Here is a 24,607-nt window from a genome sequence, read left to right on the forward strand (position 1 = left end):
AATACCTCGCTGAATTTTATTCTTTAAAGGGACGGTTCACGGACTGACGAATTGACGCACTGCATAGGCTTAACTGGGACGAGACTTAACGCACATGCATTGAAGCCCGTTTTTCCATAGCGAGTTTCAGTATAATGTGTCAAGTTAAGAAATGGGATGATATTTATTAAAATAAATTTAGATATGTCTTAAACGTATATTTAAGAATGAATGTTTTTAATTTGAATGCAGATTTTACGTGTTTGTTTGCGAGCAAGCGAGCAAACGCATATAATACGACGCCATTGTAACTTGTGCATGCTTGTAGAGCGTCCAAATGTCAATGTACGTGTGCCACATGGCAATCTGTGTGTTCAGCACATCAATCTCTGTGTTACACATATTAATCTCTGTTTTACACACATCAATCTATGTGTTACACATATCAAACTCTATATTCTTTATATCAATCAGTATATAAATTTCTGTTTGATTGTTTCTACATATCAATCACTGTGTTTTCGGCTAACCATGAATGCAATACTTTAAATTTCCACGTGTTGTCGCAGATAGTTTTCACATCCATCTTTAGTTGCAAGCCAAGTATCCAACTTGTATGTACTCATAAAAGCTCAATGTATTCAAGAGGAACTACAGCCATCTAATGTTTCCGTACGTGAACTCTACTCGTGTTGCCTTATTTGAACTCTATATAACTCCTATGCTCACATCTGCCAAGCTGAAACATTCAATGGTACACTTATCAAAATATATTAGCGGCGCTCTGTGAAAAAGAGGTCTAATGCATGTGCGTAAAGTGTAGTCCCATATCACCTTGTGCATTCCGCACAGGCTAATTAGGGACGACACTTGCCGCCTCAACTGGATTTTTGCAAAGAAGTGACCTTCTTCAAGCGAAAAATATAAAAGCGGAAAGTGTCGTCCCTTATTACCCTGTGTGGACTGCACAGGCTTATCAGGGACGACACTTTACACACATGCATTAAACACCCTTTTCACATAGCACGGCTCGTATTTAATAGTTCCCTTAAGTACACTTGAATTGCGAAATCGTCAACATGGTTTTGGAGGAAAGCGAGTGTTACAATACTACAAGATTATTCGGAACAATAAGACGCATTTACTATCACAAATAATAAACCTGACGCAACATACATAATACACTGTAGTGAAATTATGGAAAATAACACTCAAAGACACAGCAATAAATTTATATTCTGATTAATGAAGATATCTTTTAAACGCCGTTGGACAATTTATATACACACACCTGTCCATAATCTATTTAAACTAGCGTAAGCGGTAACGAGGCCTTTTATGATTAAACAATTTTACTCAGTCTTTGATTCGCAAAATCAGTTAGCATAATACGAAGCTCGCTCTTGTAAAACGCGGCTCTGCACACAGGCTAATCAGGGACGACACTTTCCGCCTAGGCAGGATCGTCATTACGAAGAAACTTCATATAAACGAAAGCCACAAGAGGAATGTGTTGTCCCTGATAAGCCTATGCGGATTGCTCTGGCTAATCTTGGACGACACGTTACGCACATTAAGCATTGTTTCCCTACAACAAGGCGAACATTTTTCTTCTTATATATATATACTATCGGTTAAAGACTACGTCACGTTTTAAAATGCACATTTTGTTTGTTTAAATATCAACCTCACATAATTGACTACGTCACCTTTACAAAAGCTGAACAACTTCATTATATACACTTGAAACACACTTTGTATCTGTTCATCCTTTCAGTTGCACTACCTTTTAAAGGCCGCTGTGGTATGAAACGGTGTCACAATACTCACGTAAAAAAATCATGTATTTACTTACTTAAGTAAAAAGACCTTACAATTATGTTGTTGTGCCTTGGAACACAGCCTAAAGCATTTAGGATTTTAGTTTCTTGTACGGGTGTTTAATGTACGTAGTGTACTTAACGTTAATGTGACTTACAGATTAGAACAACTATGTCGAACCTTTAACGGATGTCGAACGCTCTAAGTATAATTTTTGGATAAAGTTATTTATGTATAATATACATTTTGTATCACCTGACATATGTAATAATAGTTCGGATGTTGTATCGGTAACATATGAGTCGCTATGGGAAATACGGGCCTCAGGCATGTGCGTAAAGTATCGTCCTAGGGTAATATGTGGAGTCCGCACAGGCTAATAAGGTTCCACACTTTCCGCATTGACTTAATTTTGTTTTAGACTTCCATTTATCGAAACAAAAATATTAAATCAAGTGTCGTCCCTTTTTTTGTATTTGCAGACTGCACACGTCAATCTGGGACGACACTTAACGTACATGCATTAAGTCCGGTATTCCCAAAGCGCGACTCATATATGACACTTCTGTGTTAACTTTCGTAGCTTTTTATCAAAATTAACATATTAAGTTAAAACGTATTTATTAAAGCTCGACTGCAACAAAATCCTGAGGCTTATCCTAACGATATTGAGTCCACCTCCTGGGTATAACCAGTGCTTGGTGTAGGGGGACAACGCTCCCACAGTGGGATCGAACCTACGACATATCGGTCGCTAGACGGACACCATGCCCATTGCGCCACGTGTTCAACAGGTGAAGAGTCACTGCATATCGAAGGAGGTTTTGTACCAGAAACCTCCTATCGAAATATATAATTCAATATGGTTATGTTAAGAAAATATACTGACGTTCAAACGAGAATTTATTCAGTAAACAATAATTTACAGTGTTTAATTCTAAATACGGTGGTACATGTTTTAAAGGGGGCGGTACACCCGATTGGCGAAAAAAGAAAAGTTCTAAATGACAGGGTTTTTTTTACAATTATTAGTTTATATTGATTAAAATATCACGACTGGTATATTACAATACTTTAACAAAGTTGTTAAGTTTTCATATATTCAGTTTATTCGGTGACAGAACTGTACTGAGTTTGTCTATCAGGTAACTACCAGTTAACTATAAATAACGCAAGTAGATTGATCATTATCTTCATGTGGTAAACCCAGGAATGTAAATTGTGCATGCGTAGTGAATTGTATATATTTTATATATAAAATGATCAATCTACTTGCGTTATTTATTACTATTTATATAGTGTGTATATCGTTATGTCACCTATTTTCGTGATGTACGTTCGATTAAACATCGAAATATTTTATTACAGAATATACTGAAAATATCAAATCTTAACAACTTTTTTCAAGTTATGTAATATACCAGTCGTGATATTCTTATCAATATAAACTAACAATTGTAAAAAATACGGTAATTCAGAACTTTTCTTTTTTTGTCAATCTGGTTGACAGCCCCTTTAATCGGCATGTTTTAAATTAAAACGAAGACTGATAAAACTAGCCTCGAGCAAGACGTAATACAAGAAAATGTGTTAAGGTTTTTGCCTTATACAAGCAACACTGGTGATCCATGAGGCGTTACCGCGTTAAATGAAATGGCGAGTAGTTTTACTTCGGCTATAAATGTTCGGGTATGGTATTTTAACTTAATTTAAATTGGCTTTAAAAGATATCAGTCAAAAACATATTTCAAGATACATGTCATTTATTCTTGATTTCTGTCAACTGCATCGTTTTGATATATTGACCAGCGATGTTTGCCTGATTTTGAAAAATATCATTATGGGGTAAAAAACCACCGAAATAGGGAACAGGGAAAATAATTTGTATATTCTAGTATGAAGACGATGTACTAGTGTATAAGTCTGGATAAACTATATGTCTATCTGTCTGTCTGCCTGTCTGTGCATTTAAGACGACACTGCAGAGGGAGGTAATCACGTGATTATCAAGATTGCGACCTCCATGCCGAAACAGGTATTTTTCTACGTTGTATACCCTGTATTATTGTTGTATACTTTTTAAATGCCGTTTTCCAGCAATATTAGTGAGAATGTGATACGCGTTTATTTCGTTTTTTATATTCGCGTTATATCTCGAGATATAAAAAGTTATAAAGGGTATAAAATGGCGAGCAATACCTGTCTCGGTACAATCTCTTGCACGACGGTTACATTACATTCACCTCTGTGTTGGGCTCATAACGGATTACTGATATGAAAGCGTCTCATTCATGTCATGATCATTCCAAGCGTTCAACATTGAGGTTACAGTATACTAAACAATCTCTTGCACGATGGTTACATTGCATTCACTGCTAAAAAGAAAACCATCTCAAACCATGATATCATATATCAGTCTTACTTAATTATTATAAAATTGATATGTTTGTTTTATGTTAAGACACCAACAAACATAAATACGTCGAAGCAATGCCTAACGTCACTCAAGAAAAAACATGTACAATTGTTGACATTTGTGAAGTGCGTGGAATGATTCCATCTGTGTAAATGGGCAATAAAATAGTTTCAAAGAGTTGCATTAAAACTCACAAGTTTTTTGCACGATTTATCGTAAATTTAACAGTCATATTTTTTAATTTTATGCATTCGCTCATAAATATCTACTCAAATATACATTGAATGCGTTTGTTCGGTTTTACCTATTTGGTAGACAAAATGGCATGCTGAGCCTTACGCAGAGGTGTATGTGAGAGCAAGGAACGACAACTCTGCGTGGAGATTGGTCTCGGCACGGACTTCACCATCTTGATCGTCACGTGATCACCCATCTGACTGCGTTATTGCACGAATTTTGAATTGATGCAAAATAAAGCGCCCACTTTGCTTCTTCACGGTAAGTGGTTTATTGACAAGGGCTTGAGCTTATTTGGAATATGGATAATAAAAATAACATATCATTTAAGCGGAAATAGTTTTCCCTGAGTGGCCTGTGTGGACTGCACAGGCTAGTCGGATACGAGACTTAACGCACATACATAACGCCCAAATGATTTAACAGTATTCGTGTTTTTTGTTTCACAGTCTGCGTCACGACGGGGAGTTAAACCAGCACAGTAAGCCCGTGCTGATATTGATCGTTGTGTTGAAGTTAGTGGATCGTAACCTCGTCCTCGGCGAACTAATCCTCGATATCCACTATACTAATGATTTGAAAATGTATTAAACAAGCAATCCGACTTGAAACGTATGTTTTGCATTTTTAAAATACATAAAAGATTTGGAAATTATTAATCAGCCAAAAACTATATGGCCTTATTTTGCATACCGGTACATACAATATTTGGAAATGCATTCATCTGCCATGAGTAAGTGTGTGGTGGAATATTGAAAATATGAACTGTTCGGAAATGTATTATTGTATGCATCCGCGATTTACTTTCTACTTTTTTATTATAAGTAATTGAAATCTCACGACAGTCATATTAAACCCCGCTATAAATAAAATTATTAAAAGATATATGAGGATGATTCCGTTGCAATTGTATTGTTCGAGGCCAATATGAGTGTGTTTGCTCCTACGTGTCCAAATACGTGTATCTATTTGTACCTGCAGGGTCGGGACAACTTGTATATTATACATGAGCATTGTTTTTTGGAAAACAGGGTGTAATGCATATGCGTAAAGGTGTGTCCCAGATTAGCATTTAAAACAAGCCTCTGCTTAGAGATAATCCAGTTTATACGGAAATTGTCGTCCCTGGTAAGCCTCTGCTTAGAGATAATCCAGTTTATACGGAAATTGTCGTCCCTGGCAAGCCTCTGCTTAGAGATAATCCAGTTTATACGGAAATTGTCGTCCCTGGTAAGCCTATGCGGACGTAAGAGTTTTATCTGTCACGACACTTTTCACGCATGCATCAAGCCCAGTTTTCACAGATCGATGCTCCGATGTATTTATCCACGGTTTTCGAGCGCTATATTACAGGCATACTTGTGTGAATTTTCTTGTATGTGACTAAATATTTTTCACCTTCAATAAAGGTAGACCCAGACATTTTAAGGCCCCGTATCCACCAATGCAATCTTAGAGTCAATAATAAATACAATACTTCGACCTCCCACCCACGCACCCCCCAAAAAAAAATAATAATTAAAAAATAAAAAGAAATACATCCAACATTTGAATGTATACAAGTTGCAACGTGTTATTATGTCATTACAAAGATTGCTTAATGAAGAATGATGAACATAGCGGCGGTTAATTCGAAATTAAAGTCAAAATTAGAGAAATTCTTGAATATTCCTCGTTTTTCAAGAATATTTGTAGTTTTAGACCTAAGTTTAACAATTGTTTAGTGAGCATGGATCCAGAATAGAAATGTTTAGATTTAATCAAATGTATTTTTGAAGGCAACTTGCCAATTGCCAACACAATAAAGGAAAATGCATTTAACATATGACTTCACGTAACAAACATGAATAAAATTGAATTCACAGAACTGCGCGACAAAACGGAAGAGCGGTCACAAAAGTTCGTCGACACGATGGTCAAACGTTACCCGGACGATCTGAGCGGCTTCTCGACGGACACCTAGGACAATCTTTATGCGCACCTGTACGCGACCGACTTCAAATGGCCTCCGCGCGTTGACGTGATGTATGTGCCTGGAGATAACATCACGTTAATTAACGGCATGTTGCAGTCTGACGTTGGCGCTGGTGACGCATCGCGATTAAGGGCAAGTACACATGTTTGCACTCGTTATTATATATGAGCCTCGCTCTGAGAAAAATGGGCTTACTGATTGGGCGTAAAGTATCGTCACAGATTAACCTGTGCAGTCCGCTAATCAGGGAACACACTTTCCGCCTTTAACGAAGTGTCCTATAAAAAGAAGTGTATTCTAAATGAATATCCGGTTTTGTTGTAAAATGTCATCCCTGACTAGCTTGTGCGGAGTTTACAGGCTAAACTGGCACGAAACTTAACGCACATGCATTAAGCCTCGTTTCACCACATAATTTACTATGATATCCTGAGTAAGTCATTCTTTCATATTACTATGATATCTTGAATAAGTCACATATAAGTGGTTTAATTATTTCAACGTACTACGCAATCTTGAGTTAATCATTAGCTTACATGTTTGTTACAGACTTTCAGACATGGACGCTGGAGTGTAGACATGCGTAATGGAGGCAGACGGCGAACGTCATCTTAACGACGTCACCGTGACACTCTTTCTACCCAAAAACCTTGTAGTATGAACTTTTGATAAGGATTGTTCCAGAAACAATCATAATACTAATTTCTTTCTTACAAAACTGCACACTACACAGGCTAATTTGGGGCGACATTTTACGTACATGCATTAAGTCCAGTTTTCCCAGAACGCGGCTAAAATACCCACGGCCGCCCCTCTCACTGTCCGTAGGGGAAGTTTCAATTAACTTTTTCATTTCAGATTAAATTTCAAGTATTTAGTACAAAAAGAAAATATAAAACATATGTAATTAAAACTTACTGCATTTTTTAATCATGTTAATGCAAACATGTGTTATATTATTGCTTGCACAATTAAAATCGTATTCTTTTGTACGCAAAATCATTGGGTGTTGTGCAGAAATTTGAATCTCAAAACCACAATTAGGAACAACTTAAGATATTATTCCAATTGGGTGTGCTGCGTGAATGTCAGGCATGGTGAGTTGCGACCAAAACGCTTTTCAGTGTAGCCGATGTAGGACTGTACACAATTGAATTTATTTCAATAACAACTACATAGCTGTAAATTGAATATGAGCCAATCTCTTGGTAAACATGTCTAAATGCATTTACGTAAAGTGTCGTCCGCACTAGCTTATCAGGGACGACTCTCCACGTTCATGGTATTCGTCGTTAAAAGTCCACTAAAGGCGGAAACTGTAATCTCTGTAAAGCCTGTGCACATGCATTAATCTACTTTTTTCAGAATGAGGCTCATTTTTACAAATCAAAACAAGTCTTCACATTCGTGGATCTCGTTAGTATATGCGGTCCTTTATAATATACACCCAGGGGCGGAGAGATGTCACAAACTTTAAGATAGATGTACAGACATTTCTGAATAATAATACCAAATCAAAAAACATTCTTACTTTACAGCGGGCGGTTGCTACAGAAACAAAATGGCCTGTGTTACATGGCGGATTTGCGAAACGTTGACAAATTAGTCGAGTCATGGAGGCTGAAACAGTGATGCTTAGGTCCTTTTATCTATGGGCAACTGAAAGTTAGTAATATCTATAAATTTAGTAAAAGTCGTCTAAATTTCAGCGTCAGAAGATACACTATATTTGTAAGAGACAAATATTTATTATTTAACCGATTCAAAGCCACAAGTTTCTACCTGTGTTTTATTTGGACGTATAAGGTCGTGTGGTATTCAACATTCTAAACGAAATACGCTTTATATTAGTTTGAAATTATTATGTCTCTTCCCACTTCAATTTTTCAGTTACATTAACCGTATGGATAGAATGTTCTAGCTCGCGAATTTTAAAGTTTTGGCTACTCTTGAAAATTACAATGATCGAAATGTTTTAACATGTTTCATTATATCATCCTAGTCGATCTGTTGTTGTTGTGAAGGGTCGTTTGGTTATAAATCCATTTCCTCGGCTACGCATGCGATGCCCTAATATCATTCCCGCCATATAAAGCGACACGTGCGCGAACGCGCTGTACACAGTCGCGTGTTCCTTGTATACACCGATGTGTCCATCAAACGGGCGTCCGCATATATGTCAGGATGATTGTATGGGCATGGACTTTATTTACGTTATATAAACAATGTTCACTACCGTAATATTGCGTCTGACGTTGTATGTTTTTAATACACGATTGACTTTTGTTTCTTAGAAAATCTCGAGAACTTCCTGCGAATTAAATACGTAGATAAAAACGATACATTTGTATCTAATACTAACAAGAGTACATAGTTTGTAACTCGGCTTTCTTAGTTTAAAGTTACATGCTTTATCTCGATTTCATCGAAAGCCTTAGATTTATGGGCGCACTCTCGTGTTTATTTTCTAGGTAAAACCAGTACCTGATATCTTAAAGACAATCTTCTGGTGACCGGATCGAGTCCCTGATGTCTTAGTTTGTTTAAACCTATTTTATTTTGCATCAAAGTCTCACAGGCTTATTGAAACGCAGTCGAGTCCGGTTCTTTATAAGAACCAGTACTTGGTGCCTTTTCTAAACGCTCACACAGTGGGGATCGAACCAATGACTTCCGTTGCTAGGCGGACTCCATATCAACTACGCCACATTGACCCCTCACAGATCTCTTGACCGCTCGGAGGAAATAACATCCGCATATCCGGATCGCTATATGGACACCATATCCACTACATTAAACTTTATTGGTTAGCCTAAAACATAAACAGCTAATCTTCACACAAAATGAAGGAAATCATAGTCGATATGTTTTGAATTCGTGTATGTTTATAAGCGACATTTTTCTGTGTAATTTCAAACAATAGCTGATAAATGATGGGTTCTTCCAAGGGAATTTCCATGATATCATATTTTATATATATATATACAAAGAGCAAAATAAAAATCAATCTTACACAATATAAGAAAGAAAAGTGTTTTGTTGAAATGACCGATAGTGCAAGTTAAATTTAAAGTCTACAATACTGACTAGGTTCTTTACTTAAATGCGAATACATGTATACCAGATTTTCGAACCTAACACCAGTAATCTCTCGAATAAGTTCAGCGGATCAATTACGGTTATTTTTGTTTTAGTTCCGTTGTTTTGGTACCCTATATTTACCCACTTCCTTATAGTTTCGCCTTTCTGGTACCCAATATTTACCTCCTTCCTTATATTTTTGCCTTTTGGAACCCGAAATGTTGGGTACTTGATATATATCTACTTCCTTATAGTTTCAATATTCGGGTACCCGATATTTACCAACTTCAATATAGTTTCGTCTTCCTGGTACCCGATTTGTATCTACTTCATTATAATTTCCTCTTTCTGGTACCCGAGATTTACGTACTCCCTTATAGATTATATATTCAGGTACCAGATATTGACAAACTTCCTTATAGTTTGGATTCTCGGTTACCCGATATTTACCTCCTCCCTTATAGTTTCGATATTCTGGTACACGATATTTACCAACTGTCCTATAGTTTTAAATGTCTGGTACCCGATATTTATCTACTTCCTTATAGTTTCCTCGTTCTGGTACCCGAGATTGACCTATTGCCTTATAGTTTCGATATTCGTTTACCCGATATTTACATACTTCCGTACAATTTCGGCATTTGTATACCCGAGATATACCTACTCTCTTATAGTTGTATAGTTTCGATATTCGGGTAACCGATATACACCTACTCCCTCATAGTTATATACTTTCGATATTCGGATACTTATTCTACTTATGTTATAACTTATTGATTTCCACTGTTCCTGAACATTTGAGCCTCGCGTTGAGAAAACGTTGACAATTGCATGTGCATAGAGTGCAATCCGCACAGACCAATCAGGGACGACACTTCCCATTCTGATTGCATTGTTCATTTGGAGGAAGTCTCTTCTTAATAAAATGCTTAGTTTTGGTGGAAAGTAACGTCCCTGATTAGCCTTTGCGGACTGCATAGGCAAATATTGGACGACACTTTACGCACATGCAGTAAACCCCGTTTTCCCAGAGCGCGTCTCATGTTTTTACAGTTCGTTATAAACGTTCTTTTTTAAGCAAGTTTAACAACTAGTAGTAAATACACACTAGCATACTTCTGTACGTTGACCTTGACCTGAGTTTTCCAGTACAAAAAGGAACAAGTACATGTAACAAACTCAGCTTGTCTATTTTTTAATCGCATACAAGTTTTTGTTATTAAAAGTGGATGCCTCGATCATTTAATAGGATAGCTTGCGTGCTGTGTATACGGAATTTTAATGTAGTATCTATAACATTAATATAAACATACACACGATTAAGTCGGGTTATCAAGTTATTGTTTTGACAAATAAAATTTCACCATAATTATTGCCTCAGATAAGAAACGCGGCAGACGATGTGGAGATTTATAGACAACCCTGTACCCCCGATACTTTGTTCACCACTTCCGGTGACGTCTGTCATTTTTGTCGTCGGAGGCTGGTCGATTGGGCGCGGCTTCACGTTGCGATAGAGACATTGAAAGACCGAGTAGTGTGCACTAGCTGCCGCGATATAGCACGACTAAATACCATTATGTATGTCAACGAAGTGTTGATAAATACGGAATATAACGGTAGTCAATTGTTCCAAGAGTTTTTATCAGTCGAGTTGCTTGTGTGATGACGTATTAAATGGGTCGAATAAAGTAGTTCGGCTAGTATTGTAATAAGGAATAGGAAACAGCGAGAAGAATTATACGGGATTTATTTCAACGATTGATACAACCTGTATTTTGTTGAAGCATTAAACAGGCTTCTAATAAATAGTTATATTGTATTGTTACAATACTAAAATACAGACAGTGTGATGCTTTTTAGTTAATTTTAGATGAGAAAGGACTTGGGCAGATTTCAACTGGTCTCATGTGTAAAATCATACACATGCACAATTACAAAGTAAATGAACAACAGTTTGTGAATTTTTAATTAATGTTTCTTCTGTCGTTTGTAGTTTAATATGTAATCGTAATTCTAATAAATATTGATTCGCACTACCTTGACGATTTCCGTATATTTGAGTTTTGCTCAGTGCATTGTTAGTGCCACGCCCTTGGTTAGGTATTCCCCCGACGGGGGTATATAGTTATCGCATCGTCCGTAGGTTTTTACTTGTCTCGTCCGGGGCATCGCCATTTGTTAAATTTTCCTCGGCTAAGAATAACTATTGGTATCAAATTCATTGAAATTAAAATGTACATATCAATAGAGAACACTGAGATATACCTGTCTACTAAATAAATATAGCTTGTCTGTTTTCCCAACGTTCAAGGTCGACGTCACATGTTGTGGCCAAACATACGTTGGGACAATTCGTTTTTAATTTAAATTAATCAAAGAGCGTCGTCTTGATTTTATCTCCACCCCGGAAAAAGATTACTGCCCATGGATTTTCTGGTAACCGCTATATTTAAAAGGTCGATTTTAATCAAATTATCACATCGATTGTGTATCACTTCATTAGAATCACGCGCTCATATAGTTCAAGAAAACAAATGCTCAACCCTTAACTAACATTCAGAAGCCATAGCAACAAATCGACCGGAAGTGATCCCTGTAGATACTTCAAGGTGCTGTTACCGGAAATGAGTAAGCATAAGTCTTCCACGTTTTCTAATCATGAAACATCAAAATGTGTCTGTCATATTTTACATAACAAATAGTATTGGAGATGATCGGACTTTGCAATTTAATTACTTAATACCCTATGAATGTTTTTAAGATTTCTTGCAGCTATTACCGCCACTATAGGTTAAGGTTTAACACCATTAATAGCAAAGAAAAGAATATTTAAGAGTATTCATTAAGCCCCGTTTTTCCATAGAGATGCTGAAATTTATTGTGTACACACGTTTAAGTTTTCGCTGAAATAAATGGCATTTTACTTCAGAAGATATTATGCCATTTCAACTTGTTTCCAGTTATTATGGTTGAAAGTGGCTTAAATATTAGTCTACAGTCGCGACATAAACCAGATTACCTTCTAGCGCTCTCATACTTTACACCCTTTAAATTGCAGATACGTTTGAGGTAACATTACTTCACCTAGCGGAGAGACGCATCAACTGGTCTGTGTAAACAGGCAACGGTAAATATCGGTTGGACAAGTTAATGTGCGTCAACAGTCACACTTCCATTGTACAACAACCGCAGTGAGTCGACAGTTAAAAGCGGATTTAATTGAATCTTCTGTTAACGATTTGATTATGATAACAGTATTTGTTTAGTTATCATTCTTTTATTTTAATAATGATAATAACAATTTTGTAATAATACTAAAGGTAATAATAGTTTCAAGTTATTTTAGTTTGGCGCTTAAGGAATATTTCATGGGTAGTACTAGTACTCTTACGAAACAATAAAATGTTTAATAATGACACCACTCATGTATATTATAAAACGATTCCATCGAGATGTGAGACTCGGTAAGAGTATCGTATCAAGTCAAACATATGTGAACACATCCTTAAAACAGTAGACGCACAAGGTAATTCACGATAAAAATGTTATATGTGAAATATAGATGTAAAACAATTATTTAATATTTACTTAATTAGTTTAATTAGTGAGCAATATGTAATTTAAATTTAGTTTTTTTTTCTACGGAAAATTAGACATAACAATAAGATGTAAAAAATACAGTTTCGTTTTATTTGGAGATAAAAATGTAATGTCACATTTTTGATAGCAATAAATAGCATCGTATATTAAAACAGCTTAGCGTTAGTAATGATACATCATTAAAGACAGTCAACTCATTTGTAAAATATTTATAGAAAACAATAAATGATAATAAATGATAATAATAAAACCAACCACCCCCATTCGCAAATCACAATCACAATCCTATAAATTTGTTAGATGCTGTCCTAAGTCTTAAGTGAGATAACATGAATCTTCATGTGTGTGTGCAATTGCGAATATTTATTGCAATTCGTTCGATAAAGTTTAACGAGAAAAGTACAACTGTTATCATGTTGAATCATTCTTTGACAATGCAAGTATAAATAATAACAGAACTAAATGTCAAACCTGAAAATCCCTGTCATAGCGATATTTTGGGGTATTAATCAACGCCAGTGTTAAATCTTGTTTCTGTCACATAACATTAATAATAGAGAACATTTTCACTTTGTCTATTCGAGATTTTACTTCAAATGTCCCTAAGTCCGCAGACTTTGAACGACTCGCCACAGAAGTCGAGTTGTATGCAGGGCGGACGCATTTTTTTCAGGTTTCAAACGTAAAGAAGTTGTGTAAGTCTTCCACGCAGTTTCCAACTTGTTCTCCAGTTCAAAGCAGTGTCCTAGCATTTTCAAAGATGTATTTAAGAAGCCGCGTGCTAAAAGGCAATTGTTAATAGATGAGATAACTCTTGTGGATGTAACGATTTCAGTGAAAATTGATAACTTCACTAAAGCTTCGCACTGTTTAGGTTCTTGGTGAAGTTGTCTGTATGTAAGATACTGTAAATAGTAGAGATATGGCTCGATCTGCACACACATATCGTCAAAATAGATGTTTAACTCAACCTCACATGATTGGCAGGTGCCGAAACTGTCTCGGAACATTTCGTACCGCAGGAATACAGGAACACACATGGCTTCTTCTTTACTAAAGATCAAAAAGACTGACCTCTTTTGTTTGGAAGTCTTTTCATATGACTGATTTGCTATCTGCAAAGCTAATGACTCCGATGGAGAAACACATAACTGGTACACGAGATTAGATTGTTTATCTCCTTGTATCAGATCTTCTATCAACTCAAAATATTTACATGCTTCGTCATATTCCTCATTGCAGAAAAGGAAGGAAGAATATCTCATGTAGTTGCCAATATTATCAGAATATAGAGTTTGTATAAACATGTGTCTTGCTTTATCGATACCATCGTCATTATATTCACGACATTCTGCCTTCTGTTTTAAATACGCCGAAGCACCCCTACTCGCCATAGGAGACATGACGCTTTGCAATTCATACTTTCTGTATTTTCCTAACTGGGTGCGATAATACGTTTGTAAGCCTGTATATATGTTTTCAAAACAAACTTTCCAGAAATAGACGGGAACTTCTGGAAAGGAAAACACCCCACCACAATCATCACACATATTGAATACAAAAACAAATAGCGCTGAATTATTAGAACAACATCTGCCGCGATCATGTTTTATTGCACTGCGCTTATTAAGCGTCTGCCCAATGCCGTCCAGTTGTATATTTTCGATCTTTGTCCGCAGTGAATTAATAACACATGTAAGTCTATCAACCAATTTCGGAAACTCGTATCTTTCAAATTTCCCATCAAACAGGTTAACATTCTCTATAGTTAAGTGTGGACAATTTCGGCGAGTTAAGAAGCGCCTCAAAGTTGTCAGAATGTTCTTGGCACAATTGATCAGATTATTATCAATCCACACATCAGGCGGGGTGTTCTCGACCGCAAAGAAGAAGGCTGTTTTGAAATGGAATGTACTCAGCCTGTCTCGATATTCTGGCACAAACAACTCCTTTCTTATTATCTTTGTAAGAACATATGCTTTCAGATGTACTTTGTCTAAACTGAACATTAATAGCCGCTCTGTTAGATTTGTGGAAATTCGCCAATGGTAATCAAAATAATCGTACGTACATATGTTCGTATTTTTGGGGGGTCCCTGCGGTATAATAAAGACGCCAAATTTCTTTGCTTCTTTTAACGTCTTCTCCGAAGGCCAGTGACCAGGGCGAGGCTTTATAAAAATTAACTTGCATTGCTTAGGAAGACTTTTACAGTAACATGCGTTAACATGGTCCATAATCCCAAAACTTTCTGCAGGTCCGTGTCTTTTTGCGTGTTGAGCTTTTGGTGGAGGATAGTTTAGAGTATCGAACATAACTGTATGTGGAATCATGCCGTTAGTTGTCGTCCAATCCCTTAGAAAAAAATTAGCGATATCAAAACGATCCCGAGAGGGACCCAGTTCTTGAAAAAATCTTGCTTGTGTTGATGGTTCGATCATAGTCAACATACAGTACTGCGACGCGCAACAGTTTGTGCTCACCTTGAGAACGACTTGTTGAGCATGCGGTTGAAGAGGTGGATGTTCTGAATCAAGAAACAAACGAAACGAATCCAAACGATAAAGGATGTCTATGTCAGACATCATTCCGATTGTTGTAGTGCCCTCGATTTGACTTCCAAATGTAAAAGCTCGTCTATTACTCCCAAATGCCATGCATTGTACTGTTAGTGCACGTTCATTATATAACATTACTTTCTGTCTAAATTGAATTAAATTTTCACTGACGGCAACATGATCAAGAACACTTGAAATTATATCTGAGAATTCTTTATCATCTGTAACATTACTTGCCACATCGGGGGTTGTTTTCCACGCCTTCCTCTCTTTCCGTTTTGGATGTTTATGTTTGCCTGACCTGTTTCGGGCCATCTGTAAAGGGACAACAAACCGCATTTCAATCACTCATATGAATTGATGATGTTGAACCTTACATTCCTAGAACACATAGCTGAGTATTTTAACATTTGATAAGGCATTCACATTGTTATAGTAATTATAAGTCATATAAATGAAACCAGTAGAATAAAGTCAGTAAATAATGAAGCACATTTTACAATAGTAAAACTTTCCATTTTCTCCTAAAATACATTAATATTTGAAGAAACATCATATATACAATATATGTTATAATATTTAAATTGTCATAATTCACCCTTGATCAGTTATGCCGACCCAATTATGAAAACATAAACATAATAGATATTAAACTTGATCGTAGAATCATTAATATTTCGGTTTTTACAATAAAACAAATTACAGTGTTTGTTTATCGTGACAACGACCCTGTAATTATATAACGTATGTTATATTGAAATGATACTGGTGACCAGTCTGTATGTTGTACAAGATTTATGTCTCTTGATGACTCTTCAAACACAGGTATTATTCGCTCAACATGTCTTTGCAACCATGTCTTTGTCAATAAATAACACCGCTCGTTCCCAAACGCTTTAATTTATTCAATACAAGATTTAATGATTGATAAGTCTAAATGGAACATCCAAAGAACAAACACGAAATAAACCTGATTGTACAACCATTTTTACAAACCTAATAATCGAACAACATACTGTATTCACTGTACCTAGACGACTTCCATTAAAACCAGAACGAAAATAGGTTTTCCCAATAATTGAAATAGAACTAAAGCAATCTCTTGCACGACGGTTACATTACATTCAACTCTGTGTTGGGCTCAAAACGGACTATTGTTATGAAAGCGTCTCATTTATGTTATGATCATTCCAAGCGTTCATCATTGAGTTTACATAATACTAAACAATCTCTTGCACGACGGTTACATTGCTTCCACTGCATAAAGGAAAACCATCTCACACCATGATATCTTATACCAGTCTAAATTCATTATTATAAAATTGATATGTTTTTTTAAGAAACCAACATACATACACACGTCGAAGCCATTCCTAACGTCACTCAAAAAAATAGGTTCAATTATTTACATTTGTGAAGTGCGTGGAATGATTCCATCTGCGTAAATGGGCAATAAATTAGTTCCAAAGAGTTGCATTAAAACTCGCAAGTTTTTGCACGATGTATCGTTCATTTAAAAGTAATATTTTTTAATGAAATGCATGCGATCTTAAATATCCAATCAAATATACATTGAATGCGTTTGTTCGGTTTTACCTATTTTATAGACAAAATGGCAAGCTGAGCATTTCGCAGAGTCGTAAGTGAGAGCAAGGAACGACAACTCTGCGTGAAGATTGAGAACTAAATGTGTTGATCTCTATAGATAGCACAATAAACTTTCTTGCAGCTTCACTTTCGTTTTTGAACTAAGGTACATCAGCTTTATCGTTGAAATGATCTTTTTTTTGCGTTTTTAAGCTCCCCATGAACCCAATGGATAATTAAACATGGATTGGTTGCTATATGCATATATAGTGATTTTACCTACACAATGGCGCATCAGTTCATATTCATAACATATAGTGTTAAGTCTACATGATATTTTAGATCCAAGCCAGCGAAGTTTATTTAGTTACACGATTGATAAAACCTGCATCCGATTAAACGAAAACAATAATAATAAGACATACATTATTTGATTAATAATCATATAATGACATACTTTAAATATGGTATAAACCAGTATTTTACATTATGAAAACGCCATGAACTAATTTCAAACGAGCCGACATGGATTTTAACGGGAACGTGTATGTAACTGTCAGTTTTATGACGGAATAAAACAAAATGAACCAATTATTTTTGCTAGTACTGCTACTACAACAGCAACAATGACGACAACAAAAGCACCAAATAATAAAACGTAAGTTGTCATCCAATCCCTTAGAAAAGAAATAACGATATCACAACTATCTCGAGAATGACCCAGTTTTTGAAAAAGTCTTGCTTGTGGTGCTGGTTCGATCATAGTAAAAATACAGTACTGCGACGCCTTAAGAACTACTTGTTGAGCATGCGGCTGAAGAGGTGGATTTTCTGAATCAAAAAACAAACACAACGTATCAAAACAATGCAAGAAGTCTGTGTCAGACATTCCAATTGTTGTAGTGCCCTCGATTTGAATTCCAAATATACAAGTTCGTCTTTTCTTTGACCTTGACCTAATTTAGATGAGCGTAGCTCTGGGAAAACAGGGTTTACTGAATGTGCGTCTTAAAGTAGCTTTATATGCAGTCTGGTCATAATAATCAGGTTCGACACTTTCAGAGTACGGGTTTATTTTTAGTTTAAAGTTAGTATCTTCCTAGCGTATTTCCAGTTTAGACGGAAATAATAGTCCCTGATTGACCTTGTATGGTCTGCACAGGTTAATCAGGTACGACACTTTAAGCACATGCATTAACACCATTTTCCCAGAACGAGGCTTAGCTGTATTTGAATATATAGAACGGCATTGATTAATGGGCGTTTGCAGTATTTTAAATTTGTAACGTTCCGTCAACGCATACACGATTGTGTATGTTTCATGAAAACCTTCAGCAAAAATGATCTAATTAGGACTTTAATTTGTTATAGTGCTGACCATCCACTAAACGGTGGCCCGTTTGTAAATCAACCACAGATTATTGTTGTAAAACATGTTTTCGGCCAATTTGCTCTCCTACTAGTGAATATCAAATCATTCAATACCCCTTTAGTCAATTATTTCATAATATGCACTAGTTGAGCCTCGTTTTTGGGAAGCTGGGTTTAATGCACATGCGTTATATGTCTTCCCACTTAAGCCAGTGCAGTCCTTTTCCGCTTTTATGGATTTTTCTGTTTTAAGGAAGACTCCTCAAAACGAAAATCCGATGAAGACTGAACGTTTCGGCCCTGGTTAACATGTGCAGACGACACAGGCTAATATTCGACGACACTTCAAGCACATGCATAGAGCCAAGATTTAGGCTCATAGACTTAACAGGGCCCTGATCGCTGTCATGTGACTTCACGCGTTCCTCGTGCGGGTATTCTATGACCGGGAAAGGACGTCAACAATCATCCGCAGGTAAGGCAATTGTTTGGTCCATTCCCGTGTGTTTCGACTTGTTGGTTCGTATATAACTGTCACGAGTTCCGTAAATATTCAGATATAAAAGTGTTACATACACTGTTATTAATGCCTTTAAGGGCATGTAATGGTTCTCCTTTAATCTATCCGGTATCTACAGACCAAGGTGAAGCTTATTTAACATTACGCGCTATTGGAGCAAACACTTAAATGTGACATTATAATTAAATGTCACATGACACGTTTTCGCACCAATGGGGCGATTTGTCCTACATGTTTGGAGTCATAGGTCGCTGTAAGGACGCAGTAAGGACGCCAGTCCGGTGTGACGGGGATATAAAGAACGAGCCCACAGTGGGACTCGAACACGTGACCTCCCGATCGCGGACACCATATTATTACACCACTAAGACCGGTTTGCATATAGTTCATTTAAAATATTTGTTTGTGTTATACTTAACACCCATGTCTCATACGCAGCGAATCCGACAAATCACCTTCATGATATATTTTTTATTATTTTTTTTCAATGGCAAAATCGCAAATTTCGAGTTGAATAAGTAAGAAAAAAATATGACGCAAACGACGTGTTTTGATCGAATAATAACTGTTACTAAATGTTGAAAATGTGGGGACATTCCTTTTTGTTTTTGCTGTGGTAATTTGATGATCATCTTGGTTAAAAAGGCTTAAATTAATTTCAATTAATGATACGATTTGACTCATATTTTTAATTGCATGACCTGTGATACGCTTTGTCAGATAAAATTTCGCTTTAATTTCAGTATCAAACTACACTATACGTACAGTATCTTAATTTATTACAATCCATACATAAATATCACGCTGTATGACTATTAATACGTGTTGATAGTTAGAGAAAATAAGCGACAATTAATATACTATACCTTGTTAGTGACTTCAGAAAAGATGTCATGCTTTCTTCGGCGTCTTTATCCGCAGACACGTGACCTTAAATAAAATCAATAATTGAGCCTTGTTATGTGACAACTAGGCTTAATGCATGTGATAAATGTTGCATCCAAGATCAGCCTGTGTAGTCCGCACAGTCTCATCAGACGCGACACTTAACACCACGACTGGATTTTTGCTTAGAATAGACTTTCATTAAACGAAAACTACGTACAAACACAAATTTTCGTCTCTGCTTGTGCGGACAGCACAAGCTTATCGTGAATGACTGCCCTACGCAAATGCATTAAACCCCGTTATCCAAGAACGCAGCTCAATTTCATAACACCCATTGGAAATAGCAGGCGAATACTGTTGACTTAAAAACTCTCAGCGATCTAGTAAAGTCATCGCATGTAATAATGCGTATTTGAAGACATTTTTTTAATCTTAAATTTATTTAAGTTTAACAAGTTGTCTTTGTTTTTAAGTTTCAGATCAAAAGTGTTAGCTGTTTATTGTGTGTTTACGTTTCTTTAACTTGTTATTTAACTTTTTGAAAGATGTTATATAGATTTGACAATAACTTTGACAAACTGCAAAATGATTCTTCAGCAATTAAAACAAAATGGTAAAACTCTTAATGTATTAAAAATAACTACAAGTTAACAATTACTCTACGCTTTAAGAAAATATATCAATTAAATCATCAGTCTGTAAGAAGGTCCCTATCTACAGGCAAAACAGTTTTATGTACGTCTTATATGTTTAATGATGGCATACTGCATAAACCATTTTTTATAGTAAACACAATTTAAATATGGTCTTCTCAATTGTCTTAAAAATATTTGCAAATGTCAATAAAAATACAAGCTTGCTTGACGAATTCACACACAAAAAATTAAATCTTCATTCTCGACACATCGGTATATTCAAAACGTATATACACTGTTTCAACTTTAAATAAAAATCTTTGGAAAATACAATAAAACCTTTCCTCCGAGGAACATTAAAGTTATTATCAACACAGTACACGTGCTCATTGGCTTTGAAAACATGTGTGTTGCGTCTAGTTATTCCAGTTATTTTGTTCAATTTGATTTAAAATCGCTTTACTTTGTTTTTGGAATATTGTGTTTTCATAGTATGAGCTAATAAAAATTCGCACGATTATATAGAGCTTTATCGTGATTACTTGTTCACGCGCAAAAATGATCAGACTATGTACATAACCGGAAGGCAAAATGTATCCTTATTTGCAAATATAACAAATTGAAATATTTTCGTCACCGATAAACAGAAAAATATCGTTTGGCTGAATGTAATTGCTCATTTTTAGGAATTCTATGTGTTTATGTGCGTTTGACGGTAAACAATCTACGAGACATGAAAAACGCAGCGAGTCTGAACATTGTTAAATAGTTTCATAAATTTGTTTTATTGAGTTGCTTCATTAGACTTGTAAATTTCGGTAAATTTAGAAGCGACTGCATTAACAATCAATTGTGATTTCATATGTAACGTGACGTCCGCACATTAGTCATCTGTATACGGATGCTTAAGTACATTCCTCCATCTTCAAACACTTAAATATAGTCCGCGGACAAAAGAAGCTATTGTCAAGGTCGCCGTGGTGGTATGGCTATGGTTTCTGCCTAGCGACCTGTTTCGGTTCGGCTTTGGTTGCAATCCCCATTGTGGGATCGTTCCCCCCAAAAACACCAATACCAGCTGGCTATAGTCCATGAAACGGACTCAAATAAGTAGAAAACATTTTTAATGCATTCAAGCTATAGTAAATAATGTTTAACAAAGATATTATTTCTCAACGTTTTCTTAATGTGATCACTTAAACGTTTAATTAAATTCATACACTATAAACAGTGTTTTATTAATGCATACATGTGCACTATAGTGTTCACTGTTTCAGTATAAACTGCACGCCTATGATTCTATCAATGCAGCCAGTACAATGCCATCGCATCTGACATGAACCAAAATTAAAAGTTTACACTAAAATAGAACACCTCGGGCAGAGCAAAATGATTTACCTCATAACGGATTGCAAATAAGACGCCATACATATAGATGTAGCCTCTTGTCGACCGTAAGCAACAACATGACCGCTTCAGGCCGTAAATATTTCAGCGACTATTAACTATATCGAAAAGCAACGTTGAAGAAAAATAATGAGGATTTGTGTTTTTTAATTCAGAATATTAAAATGTGCGTGATAGTAGTCGAGTTGTGGACTTGTTTAAGGTTTTAATACTAGTCTGCAGAGACTTATCAGGGACGACACTTTCCGCTTGTATGATTTTAGTCGTTTAAAGGGCGTTTCTTATAGACACAACCCCTGATTTGGCTGAAGAAGTTGACTCTGATACGCCTGTGCGGACTGCACATTCTTATCAGGTACGATACTTAAAGCACATACATAAAACCCCGTTTTCATAGAGCGCGGCATGCACATCATTTTTAATTTAGTAAAAATACAGACCATCAAATTAATGGCAACGGACGTATGTGAGACTGGTACGACTACAAGCGCTTCAAGATGGTTTGGAATTTATTATATATAGTTACGTCATGGAAAAAAGAACTATGACCATAAAACACTTATAAAAGAACTCCAAAGACCACAGGAAGTCCGTTGATAGCTTAATATCAACTTCAATCCCTATTAAATCTGCGTCAATTGGTTGCAATTTTTAAGTGAGAAAGGTAAGATAACCGCGAAATAACGCAGACAAACTATTACTCATTATTTAAGCGTTCGTTTACCTCACCGGCAGGTAGTAAGCTCATAATAATTGCATGTCACCGTTTAAAAATAAAGATTAACATGCACTCCGTTGCACGGCGTCTAAGAGATTCATAGATTGTGCTCCAAAATCCGAGATAAAGTGCTAAAAAAGTCACATTTAAGCAACGTGTTTCAAGAGATGACATAATCGGTTAAAGGTTGTGTTTTAAATATAAGAAGCTTCTCTGCTCCTGATCTTATTGCGTGTGCGTAAATTATTGCAACAGAATAACCTTGCAATCCGCATAGGCTGTTCAGGGACGACACCATCCGCCTGTATGGTATTTTTCGTTTTAAGAAAGTCTCTTCTCAGCGAAAGTCATGATTAAGCCGAATGTATTTTAATTGTTTGTGATGGTCGATATATTTAAAGACAACACAATACATTTCAACAAACTATACACATATAGCTGTTATAACAAAATAACACCAATTACTTAACAATCGATAGATTAGCAAAAACGTGTATAGTCGACATAGGGTTTGAACAACACTGTACATGTTGAAAACTTTCTGGGTGTAATGGTTTCGTGCTTAGTCTCAGAGGTACCGGCTTTATCCGCAGGAAAGAGTATTTTTATGTTAAATTTTTCCTTTTTTATTATAAATAATTTAAAGCTGTTCCAAATATAGTTTTGTGAGTACAATATGTTAATGATATTTAAAAAAAACTGTGAACAAGTCACTTTAAATGATTTTTTTCTTTTATGCGTTTGCACTCAATTATGATAATTACATCACTCTTAAGCCGAAAAATTCATACAGGTAAAGGAATTAAAACACGTGGCGTCGGTCACCACCTCTTAAAAAAATGTTTGCCATGTTAATAAAATCTATTCATAAAACTAGATATAAACACTTGTATTACAAAAAAATATCACCAAATCAAATAATTTAATTTCTCGTCTATGCGTAACCGCAGATAAACTGATTACGTAACACCTATCTTTGATTTTCAATTAGACATTAAAGAGACCTTTGCGCGTTTTGATAAATTGACAAAATTGAAAAACAAATGTATCAAATTTGCAAATGTGTGTTTTATGAATGTTGTTTTTTGCTAGCAATCAGTAATACTGAACAATTACCAATCTTTAATATATCCATTATATGCATTTGTAGACGATTTAAAACCTGAAAACTATCAAGCGTTGCAAACGAGAAACGAATGTATAATTTGGAAAGTTATGTAATTATCGTTTTATTCTTTGAAAATACGAGTATTATTTACATTAGGAATAAAACACATGCACTGTTACGTCAGCATGGGTGGCCGAATGGTTTGAGCGCAATACTATTATTCTAAGGGGTGGAGCCCATGTTTGAATTGCTTTTCTTATTTCTTTATTTTATTTGTGTTTTGTGCTGGAACTCTTAAGTCCCCATATTTACATTTGTCAATGTAAAGCATTTACTGACAAACTTCAAAACATGCAGTTTTTTCCATGGAAAATGTTCGCAAAATTATTATATAATAAGTGGGCAGAATGTGCGATTCTTCTTAATTGTTGATATGATAAATACATTGCACTGATGCGTCATGACAGTTAATTTACTGACTTATATTTGATAACTTTTCAGTAATAATGATCTATAAAGCGTTCGTTGAACCAACGTGCTCGCGGTGATCTTATGCTCACTCCTAATCCGCGACAGGTCAACCTTTGGAGATTAACATTCAATCATTGACAATGGTCTATTTATCCAAGATAAAGAGTTAATACCAAGCCTAACCTCAGCACCATGTGTCCGAGGATTATATATCCGTAAGCCTGAGGCCCCG

General features: G+C 35.8%; 2 protein-coding genes across 3 annotated transcripts; one reads left to right on the forward strand and one right to left on the reverse strand.

The window, feature by feature from the left end:
- The window catches only part of LOC127850612 (uncharacterized), a 1,644,088-nt gene that overhangs the window by 26,762 nt on the left and 1,592,719 nt on the right, over positions 1-24,607 (forward strand).
- LOC127850611 (uncharacterized) lies at positions 13,182-20,110 on the reverse strand. 3 transcript variants are annotated; one of them, XM_052383751.1, is made up of 3 exons: positions 20,015-20,110; positions 16,687-18,088; positions 13,182-15,985 (listed from the first exon to the last, which is right to left on the reverse strand). In XM_052383751.1, exon 3 carries the CDS (start codon positions 15,983-15,985, stop codon positions 13,715-13,717), a length of 2,271 nt encoding a protein of 756 aa, XP_052239711.1. In that variant the 5' UTR covers positions 16,687-18,088; positions 20,015-20,110; the 3' UTR covers positions 13,182-13,714. The 3 variants fall into 3 exon arrangements, with proteins under 3 accessions (XP_052239711.1, XP_052239712.1, XP_052239710.1); XM_052383752.1 differs by lacking the exon at positions 16,687-18,088 and adding an exon at positions 16,374-16,399 and having other exon boundaries at positions 20,015-20,101; XM_052383750.1 differs by lacking the exon at positions 16,687-18,088 and having other exon boundaries at positions 20,015-20,102.

This window comes from Dreissena polymorpha, chromosome 11 (genome assembly GCF_020536995.1).
Source record: "Dreissena polymorpha isolate Duluth1 chromosome 11, UMN_Dpol_1.0, whole genome shotgun sequence".
Classification (NCBI taxonomy): domain Eukaryota; kingdom Metazoa; phylum Mollusca; class Bivalvia; order Myida; family Dreissenidae; genus Dreissena; species Dreissena polymorpha.